At 38.5% G+C, this 12287-nt stretch overlaps 1 protein-coding gene across 6 annotated transcripts in view; it reads right to left on the reverse strand.

Annotated features, from left to right (window-relative positions):
- Window positions 1-12287, reverse strand: part of GADL1 (glutamate decarboxylase like 1) — a 158218-nt gene that overhangs the window by 69802 nt on the left and 76129 nt on the right. For 3 of the 6 annotated variants that reach the window (XM_054060222.1, XM_054060221.1, XM_054060220.1), the window contains exons 2-5: window positions 3743-3912; window positions 2698-2824; window positions 893-983; window positions 100-206 (exon numbers count right to left, since the gene is read on the reverse strand). In XM_054060222.1, coding sequence (XP_053916197.1) covers window positions 100-206; window positions 893-983; window positions 2698-2824; window positions 3743-3892 — 475 coding nt within the window. In that variant the 5' untranslated portion in view covers window positions 3893-3912. Of the gene's footprint in view, window positions 1-99; window positions 207-892; window positions 984-2697; window positions 2825-3742; window positions 3913-4290; window positions 4752-12287 lie in introns of those variants that run through there. The other 3 variants (XM_054060218.1, XM_054060223.1, XM_054060224.1) reach the window with 3 other exon arrangements.

Here is a 12287-nt window from a genome sequence, read left to right on the forward strand (position 1 = left end):
TGCACGCAGTTTCAAATATTCTACATAAATTCAATGTTCGTGGAATTACTGGTATTAGTGGCTTATAATGACTCAGCTTGAAATCTAAACTGTTCCTACCTGGATTAAATATACCATCCCCTTCTTTCCAGCCTATGAACTCAATCATTTTCTTGATGACTGCTTCTTCCACCAACAGAAACACAGGGGATACTTCATATGTATATCTGAACAAAAATAATAGCATCATGATTGGTATTAAGACTACAGAACTCATGCCACAGAATATTGCTAAAACTAGATAAAGGTTACTCGCACCTTTCTCTAATCTATCAGAAGCTGACCACCAACAGTAGTAGAACTCTAAACTAAAATTACTATGCATCTGACCCTCTACAGCAATTACTTAGTTCCTGACAGCATCACATTGACACTTCCACTCAAAGTAATACATCAGTTTGCTTTCAATATAGGTCACACACATAAATTGCAGCTACAATGATCTACTGCAAACAACAATTACTTGGTTTTTAGGTTTTACATTTGCAAGTAAACAGTAGACAGGTAACCAATTGTATTCACCTCCACAGAATGCTTCAAAGGAAACAAATGGCTGAGTAATTCTATTATTATTTAGTGCATTTTTATGCACTAAAACTGAAGAAGTATAGGTTTAAAAGCACTGAAAAACAAAGATCTCTCCTTTTAAGTCACAACCCACAAACGAGAAAAAGGCCTAATCAACTTAGTCAAGTTTCCGGTGAGCTATTCAGCCAGACTGTTTTCTCTCCCCAGTTTTTGCACATTTCCTACCTCCTTGGTAACACTGAAAACAGAAATCAGAAGGAGGGAGGGGAGCCTGTTATTCTGAAATGCATGCTAATTCATCAAGAGGACAAAGAAAGACACTTACACACTTGGGTTCAGTGCTTCTGTAATGAAACGAGCCACTAATGAGTAATAATCCGTTCCAGCATAGAGCTGATTGAAAAATCTTGGGTGACCTGAAAATACAGATGAAAAGCCGAGACAGCATATACATGAAAAGAAAATATATCACGTGTTCTCTCAGCTGAATGTTGATCACTGCAAACCACAATTCACTCCATCATTCTCTCGGTATTTTCTGGACTTGCTGTCCTTTTCTTAGGTTAAGCAATCCTTTGAAAGTCAATTTAACAAACACTTTCAGGTCCCCAAACAAGGTTTGAGAGATGGAAGTAGTGCACAGATGAATGTGGGTTGCTCACAGGTTTTACAAATCAAAAAAAGAAAAGGGATTGACAATTGTGTACACACAGTGGGTTTTAACAGTGGTCTTGACAGGCCACAATGGATGTTCAGCCAAATCTTGCTAAGCAATAGAATACAAGAACCTGCCACTCCGAGGCAGCTGTGCCTGTGCTCCCATCCAAGTCTCAGTAATGATAGAGTGAGGCAGTATAACAGCTTGAAAAAATGTGCTGCAGACCTAAAATTACAAGGTCAGTATTTACATGCTTGAAACACTGAGATATAACTAATTATGAGAAAAGTCTATACTACTGCTGACTATAAAAAACAAGTCACTTCAGCAGCGGAATAATCACCTAAATTTTAATCCACAGCATAGCACTTTTGCATGCAAAAGCAGGTAAACCGTATGGCTTCGTATACATTACATCTGAGGCTTCAATAAATGTTTATAGTTAGATTAAAGGCTATTTGCACAGCATGTTTCTATAAACAATATCCTTCCTAAGGTGACATAGTGTAACAAATTAAAATCTAAAGGTAATTTGCAAAAGTAAGATAAACAGAACACCTTCCAGTAATTATATCTGCATATTGTTATATGCACTCCCCCTGTAGATCAGTAATGCCACTTTTCTATGGTTTTCAAAGGCATACATTCACTCTCAAAATTATTTTCTGGTTTTACTTTTTAGCAACAGTGGCAGTAGCAGGAAACACGCCCTGGAAATGTACAGCTAACTATCTCAAGTATCCTTCTCACTTTCCAAAACACAGCCTAAGCTATGCCACATCTGAAATGTAGAGCTACTGATGCACAGCACTATTTCCTGAACAGATGTTGTTCATCCCTTTTTGCTAAGACTGAATTATATTACACACATGCTGCAGAAGGTTTGCTATAGAGAACTAATCCTGCAGAGATGTGGTATACTGTCTCTGAAACAGTGCAGGCTCTCTTCTTGCAGTATCTGGAACAGGAATTACTGCCTATCAGCAAATTAACACCCAATAACACTACTGCACAAAAAGAACAACAGTAAATGCAGCGTAATCATCACTGAGGATGTATGTAGGCAATGACAGTGACTCCAATCCTCACCACTCAGACAGCAGAGAAATCAAATACGGATGTCTTTCTTCTGCCTGTTTTGCTAGAATGTGCTAGAATGCACCTCATACCTAACAAGGTGACTTTCACAGACTTCAAAATGACAGAATCTACCACTAATGTCAATGGCACTACAGGACCTAGTTTTCAATTAGTTTGCCATGATTAGTTTGCCATGATTTTAGTCAAACTTACAGTGACCAACATTCAGTCAAAGAACTGAAACGCAGCCAAATGTTTGCATACTTATACAGGCAGGCAGAGAACAAACATTCACATCCCCAGTTCCCCGAAAGGTAACAGAACCCTATAGACATTATCCTGTCTTCCTAGGTTAGCAGACAAAATAACTTCACTAAGAATAGCATTCCTACTGGTTTTGACGCTGTATTGTATAACATCCCGGCAGAGCTGCAAGAGCTTCTGATTAGATTCTCCAGTATCTTTCATTTCCAGATCAAGAATCTGCTTCAGCGCTTCGGGCGCCTGCCATTCACAAACCTAATGATAGGGAAGAGGGAGACAGCAGCAGTCAACAAGTTAGCCAACAAGAGGAGGCTATAGAAGTACCAGATAAGCACCACATTCAGCACTGTTTTCACAAAACTGCCCATCGCAGTGCAGCATGCCAACAGAAAATATCTCTGTAAAATAAAAATCTCCTGATCTCGTGGAATCTTGGGTTTATTGCGTCTCAGGTATTCCTTGACCATAAAAAAATAGAACGGAAAAGGCTAGAAGGAGGAAAAGATTTGGAGGAATATAAGGTGTGTCTCTTGGAATGCAGGGATGTAGAAAATCAGCCTCAAGTCTGAAAAACAAACTGTCTTGCTCATGGCTTGTGTATTCTAGCTAGGAGCAAGAGACCTGCAGGTAAAATTCTGTCCTTAGCTGAGGATTTGCAATCACACCATTTTCAAATACTCTTCTGCCAAGGGGTAGAAGCAATCTGTGCATGACCAAAGGCAAGCATGCTTCATTTTCAGCTTCTCTTCCCATACAGTCTCTTAAGCAGGGGTTCTGTGAAACTCATAGTAGTTTCAATGTTGCCTCTCCATAGTGGTACCACATCCACTGTTCCTCCTTCTTGAATACCGACACCCCTGAGGAACAAACAAATAACTCCCCCCACAGCAAAAAGGGAAAACACTGCACCCTTTTGTCATCTCAAAGAAAGTGACCATTGTACTCCAAGATGAAAAAACTCATTATATTCTGGCACATATGTATGCTAATTATGTTATTGAAAGGTTTTATAACACGATTTTTCTTAATTTGGAAGGCTGCCTTTTTATTTCAGAGCCAGGCACAGACTAGAAGCAATTTTGAGGCTCGAAGTGCAACAAAACACAGTTCAGAAAAAAACTGATTCGTGGTTCATTGCCTTTGTTACAAATTCTCAGCACTCTATGGCTTTACCTTTTCTGTGACATCATCAGCTTTCTGGATGATTTCTTCCATTATAATCTTACAGGCCTCTTCCACAAACTTCTCCCCTGCTTTAGAGTCCATTATTGGACCATTTAGGATGACCCCATCCACCAAAACAGCATTCTTCTTCTGGAGCATCTCCTGTTTGCAAATACCAACTGCAAGATAAATAACTTGCCATTAGAACACAGCCTGGACAACTGAACCATAAGCGAAAAAAACACTCTTTCATTGCTGAAAGTTTAGTCAACTCAAAGGAAAAAAATGACATCAATTTTTAATATGTACAGAAATCTTAGGTTTTGGTAGAAGAATCTCTACAGACCAAAAATGCATTACTTTAAACATATACTGTTATTATGTAGGTAATAATAGCCTACTATATGGTACTTTCTTCATTCTATAGCATACAAAAGCATGCAAGGCACCTTTTAAACAGAAGAGAATACTATTCAGGTCTAGAACACGATACAGATGGATTAACAGAAACGAAGTGCAAGATAATAAGCGTTTTTTTAGCTGAAAATGTTTCCTACCACAAGTCATCCCTCCTGCTCCCCTTCCAGCTTCATTTCCCATTTATTTATGCTGCTCCTTCCCACCAGCCAGTCCTATTGCTCTGAGTCCTCTGCATTGTTTGCAAAGTGTTTTACTAACTCACACTCCATGAAGACGGAACCTTTTGAGACTGTTGTCAATATCGCCTACCTATTTTCCCTCCTTTCTGCCCTTATTCTACTAAGTGCTGTCACTAATTACAGCAATTTGCTGTGCAGATCATCTTGTTTATTCACTTCAACAATGATCTCTTTCTTTTCCCCCAATTTTAGCCACAAGACGTACTCTCTTGATGTGTTCCATAAACAAATTACTGCTTTCTCCCCTACATTACTTCTGAAAGTACATTCAAGATGCTTATAAGATACTGGCCAACAGTGGCAATGACGTATCTATTTCATGTATTGATTTCATACGGCAAGATCAGGAGCCCAGTTTTAATCAACGTGAGGATAAAGATGAAAGTGAGACATTTGGAGATACTGAAGGAACAGACATTTGAAACAGTATAGGGTTGAAAGGAGAAGCTGTAACTGCCATATCCAAATTATCTAGGTTACAGGCAGCATCTGTTCACTGATCTCACCTTAGAATAGTTAGGACCTATGAAGCCAGGCAGCATTGACTCAAAGGATTCTTCAGCTACCATAAGGATGGTGGAAGAGTAAAGATGGACAAAGGAGAAAGTTCTATGTTGAAAACAACTTTATCTTCTACTTTACTTTTTGCTCTAGTTACAAAGTAGAAAAGAAAAATAGCTTTTTCACAGGTCTACACAAACAACTGAATTTCCAGAAGACTGCCAGATACTGCAGTCTGACACATTTATTATACTTATCATAATTACAGTTCCTCATATGCAGGACGATATAGAAGAACAACAATGCTGCCTAGAAAGATGCATGACTTCGAGGTCCATTGATTGAAAGAAGCCCTGTCAATCCCATGAGTTTTTATTTACAGACGACTCAGAGAAGCTATTCGGCTCACTTTCACTTAACAGGAGAGATGACAAACAAGATCAGATTCTACCGTAAGTTGGAATCTCAGGCTTCCCATAACACTCATGACAAAAGTGACACACACATCCTGCATTTCTAAAATTACTTCTATTTTTAATCCAAAGGGCCTATACACTAAATTTTGCTGAATGGAGTAGCCTTCAGCACATTGCTATAGGAGAGATATAAAGGTTCTTGTGGAACAGATACAGAGCAGGCAGGTAAACAGTATTATATCTTCAACAGGCAAAGAGGGAAAATCACAGACTTCAAAAGTGTCAATTCTCATCATGCTTCCTAGCACACCACAGCAGAGGCACTATACAGAAACTGCAGCTTTGAAAGTTTCTCTGAAAACACAACCTAGTAGGTCAACTTTACAAGACTTAAAACACCAGGTATTAACAAGGTATTAGAAGGCATCAGGTCTTCAGGCAGACAGAACAGGGACTATTTTGGGATTGAGAGTTATTTGTTATATTTTATGCATGAACAGCTGCCTTAAACACTAACCAGAGTTTAACGTAAACACACAAGGAAAAATATCTCAGAGTTGACATCACGTGGAAATGCTACTATCTCCATGTATGTTTAAGGGGTTTTGTTTCTATGGAAAACAGGACAGGATCTAAAAAAGCTACATGGGAAATAAAACCAGATATCGCAGATGTTGATCCTTCCTTTGTTTACAAGAAAAAAACAGACAAGCAATAGAACTCACTAACTCCTTTTTTTTTCCCCTGCTCTGTCTCTCATGTCTCTGCTAGAAACAGAGTTGTGCAAAAGCTTTGTTGGTAACTCCGTCAGCCCTGTTTCTGACACTTTTAGACAGAGATGTGATACTCATGCATCCAAGACTTTACACTGATTTCTTCCAGGGATTCTGTGAAAAGGAAAAGCAGAATTTTACTTTTTCTACCAGATCTTTAGGTGTCCAGGTGATGGGTCTAACAACAGCTCCCAATTTGAAGCACGTCTGTTCACCTCTATAGACAATTTTACAGCCTCCACAGGGCACTTTGTGGAGACTGAGGATGAAGATATCCTCTGGAAAATGGGCAATAGTCTACACCTAGACCCAACACATTAGAGTTGGGCACAGTCTATGAAAGAGAAAAGCAAAGTAGAAGGGTCAGAAAGAAGGAAAAGAGCCTTCATTTCAGCTGCAGTTTACCTGTATAAGGCTTCAGCAAAGAGTTCAGGACTTGGCCCACATTGTATTTCATGAAATAATACATCTTGAAAGTATTTACCACTTTCTAAATAATTTTTTGGTTGTCACTTACCATTTCAATCTGAACTTGCTGAGCTGTATTATACCATAAGACTATTACTAGAAATTAACAAGAACAACTATTTCACAATCAGCAGCTAAATCAAGCACCAAGCACAGATATCTTTTGGGGTAAAGGTCTTCAGGTTTTGCAAACCACTATTGGATATAAATGCTATTCCCATCCCTCATGATTTTACTGCAAATCATGTGATAATTAACCTTCTACTTATAACTGCCTGACTTCTAGAGTTCTTATGAGAAATCCAAACTCTTCTCTACTGAAAAATAAATGTTTCCTCTTGGTTGCAGTAAAAACCTTGAAAAATAAAACTAATTAAGTGACCAAAGTCTGAATTTCCATCACTTTTTTTTCTTTTTATTACTTTTTTTCAAAAGATACTATGACAAATTTATTATGTTTCGGATGAATGAGCCTCCAGAAAGATTCAAAGTTCATTTTTTATGTCACAGTATCCAAGTTAAATAGTATGCCTTTAACACCTTTTCAGACATCAGCATCCAAGCTAAGAAATGCACACACAATCTGTATGAGCTGATAATTTTTGTTGTCTCCTTGAAATAAAAAAAAATAAGAATTAAAAAATGTCATACCTCAAATGCTCAAAACATTATTTTTCCAAGAATTTTGTGCCTTTTACATACCTGTCACACACACTTGACTGAGCTAAGGGAATGCATTCCACACGGAACCCACTCATAGAAATGGCATCTCGTCACACATACCTTTTCTGTTTCCAAACGTGATAGGGAAACAATCTAGAAATGTGGCTGCAATTTCATTATTTTCTATTTAAGCACATAGAAACAGAATCCTAAGCAGACTAAGAAAACAGACTTCCAGAAAGTATATAAAATGTAATTTCAGCCAAACGGCTCCAGGCTTGAAACAGAACTAAAACTTCACCAAAGGGAAGTGCTTTAAATTGGAATTAAGGATTATTGACTGTTCAAGATATCCTTCTGCAAAAGAGAAGACTCGATCATCTTCCAGTTGAAGGCAGTTGGGCATTTAGCCACCGGCTTCAGCAGCAGCAGAATCAAGCTCATAATTCTCACATTTCATCCTGAATTAAATATTCTATTACAGAAGCCTACGGATTTCCAACCAGGATTTCATTTTTATAATCAATATTCTTTTCCCAGCAGAAAAAATAAATTAATCGGAGCTGAAATAATACACAGAAAAATAAACCTTTTTTTCAGCTGTTTCTGTATCTTTATGTAAGCACTACCAAGCATTTTTAAAGCTGCATCTGTGTTTCCATAAACATATACAGAAACTTTCTCTGCTACATTCTTGCACTACAAAAAGAAACTGGAGCCTCATACTTGGCACATTCTGGCAACATTTGGGAGAGTAGAATAAATGCCCAAAAAGATTTACTGCTCACAAGGAAAAGGCAGAAACAGAAGGGGGTGGCTGTGAAAGAGTAGCTTGTGCTTGAATGCCAGAGTCAAATCCCGGTGACTGTACGCTGTACTAATGGTCCACAGATCATTAAAGTCAATGCAAAAGGCTGCCTTTGACCAAAAACTGATTTCTGCTCTGTAACAAATGCAAAAATAATTGCCAGCGTTAATCAGAAACAGATTCTAAACTACTCATCTTGTATCATCTAGCAATGGTTCTTCTTTCAGAAGACCTCAGTATTTTCTTCCGGCGTACCCAGCAAAAGAAAACAAGTGAACTTCAGTGTTAAGACTCCACATCACTATGTTTAATGGGTTACTGTGGTGCCATGTCATGTATCAAAGTATGAAAACCAAAACCTGCCCCAGGCTATACACTTACTTAAGTCCCTTGGCATACAAAATCTTTAAAGACAATTCTGTTTCTTTAATCACTCCTTTCTTTACGTCTGTGATTGAAGTAAACCTACACCAGTTTTAAGGCAACATACACTGTTTCTTAGTAAACTCATTTCCCAGGCCTGTTGCCAAGTAGAGATGCAGGTTTCTTGGAATCCAATATATAGGTTAAATTGGTGTCCTGGTAATGCTACTCATATGAAAAAAAAGTAGGCACAGGTACAGAAGGGCTCATGCAATTGCCTCTATACTACACGTTCTTGCAGGTTTATGGACCAGGTCTGTGGACAGGGAGCAAACTGGGTACTTCCCTTTGGAAGGTCTGCAACAGCCCCTCCGTCACACAGGAATCCTCAAATGTGAAAATGCAAACGTGACCTTTATAGAGCAGGGCCAGAGAAAAACAACAGCGCTTGTGTCCAGGCTCAAAGGGTCCTCAATAAACTCTCTGAGCACACTGCTAGGACTGAATAGCAACAGTACAAATGGGTCTTATTCTCCATCTGACACCTGAATTTCCCGTTCTGAAAGGAAAGGTTGGGACGAGAGAGAGAAATCTGAAGAGGAGCCCCAGTGATAAATATCTGACACGGAATGCAAGGTCCATGCTAGGAGAGAGGTTCTGCTTTCACAGATGTTTCCAGAGTCCTGAGGGGGCCTCCTTATTAGCTGAATGTTCATTACACACTGTGCCCACTCACTGTGTGCCAAACACTTGCTATATGTAACTGCACTAGGAAAAAAAGAACCACAGAAGGAGACAAAAATTAAGAAAGAAGAATCAGGAATTTTTACACAGCCAAACCTCAGGAATTTATGTTAATGTTTAATAATGACTTCTCAGTGCTCTGACCAACTAACTACAGGAATGATTCATGCTGTAACATTTCCAATTAGAAAGAAAAGCTGTTGAGAACTGGAACTCAACTTGATGAGAAACTGAGAAATGGTAGATGCCAACTATGAACTGGAAATCCCAACTCCCTGACTCCAATGAGGTTCTCTCAATTTACATGTTCTAATTTTAAACATCTACCAACAGTGCAGGGAGCATCCGAGAAACAAAATGGCTTTTATTTTAATTAGAAGTTGCACATTGATAATGAACATGTAATGAACATTCCTTTTTCTAGGGAAAAATGAATATATTCACAACATCCAAGTCAATCACAGGGACTATGCATGGGATAGCAAAGTTAACTTCAGGAAGTTGACTTCAGACACAAGTGACGAATATATGTATGACCTACACTGAATATAAAGAATCTCTGAGATATCAATTTTTTCCAGCAGAAAGCAGTGAAGTGAAAATACAATTGTTTTCTTTTTTCCAAATGGAAGTCCTGCAACTTGATTTAAAAGAGTATACGACAGCCTGTAATTTCATGCAAGAACTGTATTTTTAGGCATAACAAAAACAACTTTTAATTCCAGTCTTTCAAAAATCAGCTAAGAAAGTAGTAATTTACTAAAACTGAGTTTTCTGAGATTCAATACAAGTTAAAATGTAAAAATAGACTGAAAATCTAAATTTAATTTTAGGAAGTTTTATCTGTACATTCAAGTTACAGTCAAAACAACTTTTTTCCTCTCAGCTTTTCTTAATATCATAACCAATTCTATATTTTCTGTTTCTTACAAAGGATTTTCAATCGCTGCTCACTAATTCATGTCTTACAACGTTGCTCTGAGATACACCCTTTGTTACTAACATGGGGAAGCTAGTGCATAGTAAATAGAGATGTAACTTTTCAGCCCACCAGGTCCTCTGAACTAGTTCCAATGCAGACATTCATAATTTATGAGCACATTACATACATCAAAGATGTTAATCCACTTTCAAAATGGAGCAAGGTGCCTTGTACAGACCATTATAAAGTTGCTGGCCAGATCAGCAGAAACCAGCCTCACAGCTGATGGACTCAGTCACTTCAGGTCACACCTGCCTTGCTTTTCCTGTGTGGTTTTCAGAAACTACTCCTGAGCTGCAAGAATCCAATCTGCCAGGTGACAATACAGTGGCAAGTGCCATCTGAAGCCACCGACAGTCCTTTTCAAGGGCAACCACCTGGATGATGCCTGGTAGAAGCACAGATCTGATCATCCTATGGATGCTAGGGGTCACCAATGAGACCATGTGATCTCTGCCCCAGCAAGGCAGCCAAAAGAGGCCCAAGCAGAATCCTCACATCCTCTGCAACGACACTGCACCCAGGATCCCAGTCTTCCATTTTTCCTCTAAGGAAGGCAGCAGATGACTCACATATTTTGTTGGGAGTTCTTTTGACCATGCCAAAACTTTAATGAGTCATTTGAGATCAGCATCAGCACCGCAACCAAACACCAAATACATACAGCATTTGTTGCTTGCTCTTTACCCTTCAGGCAGGTGTAACAGCTTTTTAACATGACATATTGGCCCCAAAGGGGGCTCAGTAATCCCTGAACAATAGAGTAGGTCTGCCTGAGAAAAATTAGTTTAAGAAGCTCAATGTGGCACAAGCTGTCCTGCAGTGCGTCTAGCATAGGGATGCCAAGCCACTTACGAGACAACCTTTCTTGTTGAAACCCTGACATTTGCCAATGGATAAAATCATATTTATGAGGCTTTTCAGCTTACATAAGGTGAGATGTGACAAAGGGCAGGGACATCAAAGCTTTAAAGCCAAAAGCTCTTCCAAATTGTCTAGATTTTACCAGCTACTTTGCAGACTTATTGCTACTTCACTGACAAAAGACCTTGGTCACTAAGAACCACTTTCCTCATCCTATTTATGGCACTGAAAAAAACCCCTGGTTCAATGACTTTTTCTTCAAAGACAACTCTATTTGCTGACTTTCGACAAGTTTTTCATTAAAAAGAAAAAAACCAAGATCACATATACTCAAACAGTAAGAGTTGGACAAATGTACATTTGAACCAGGTCAAAGTCACCTTTTGTTACCCTTAGGGTAGCCTGGCAACACTTAAAACAGAAACAACTTCCACTGACACGTACCCAGCAACAACCATCTGCGTTTAAAATTTATTATTCCCTCACTGCACATGTATAAATCCCATTAACGTTAAAACAAGATAACTTGTGTGCACAGATGGGAGAATAAAAAATGGGGAAATGGCCCCAATTTAGCCATGTCTGCCTAAGTATCCTTGAGCTAACAATGCTTTACAAACAACTACCTCTAAAAATCTCTACAGTTTCTGACACGGGACAAAGCAAATAAGGCCACAAGAAACTTAACTTTTCATTTTGCAAAGCCTGAAAAGGTAGTTTCGGTAAATGTTTGGGATGAGCATTAGGACTATCTGAAATCCAACTGCAGCATTGCAGGAAGTCAGAGAAATACAGACACGTATTTCGGTGTATCCATTTTTTGTGACGTGAACATGTAATAAATACTCAAAGGAATATAAATGGTCTTTATAGAAGCAGACTGCTTACAATAATCAAGGGCAATAAAATTAAGGCACATGAGATCTAAACTGTTTAATAGGCAATAATAGCTGAATCAGTATGCAACAAGATCTCCCAGTGCATTAAAAAGTGACAGTTCTTGGTGATAGCTTGAAATATGCCTTAATCAAGAAAGAAAAATTATTTATTAAACTTCTCAAATGTCAAATTAGGCTTCTTCACAGAACATTCATTAACTGCCAAGAAAATTCTTACTAATTTAAAGCACAATGAACGCACTCACAGAATGGCTTTATTTGATGCAAACTTCATTTCCTGCAAACCCATGTTTCCCTTTCTCTGATGACGTGGTACTAGCAAAGATCCTAGTATTTTTTTCATCAGATCAGATTTTAAGACACCGGAGAGATCCTATCCCTCTGACCAAAATACTAACCCAAGCGTCACATTAC

The sequence above is a fragment of the Cuculus canorus genome, chromosome 2 (assembly GCF_017976375.1).
Source record: "Cuculus canorus isolate bCucCan1 chromosome 2, bCucCan1.pri, whole genome shotgun sequence".
Lineage (NCBI taxonomy): Eukaryota > Metazoa > Chordata > Aves > Cuculiformes > Cuculidae > Cuculus > Cuculus canorus.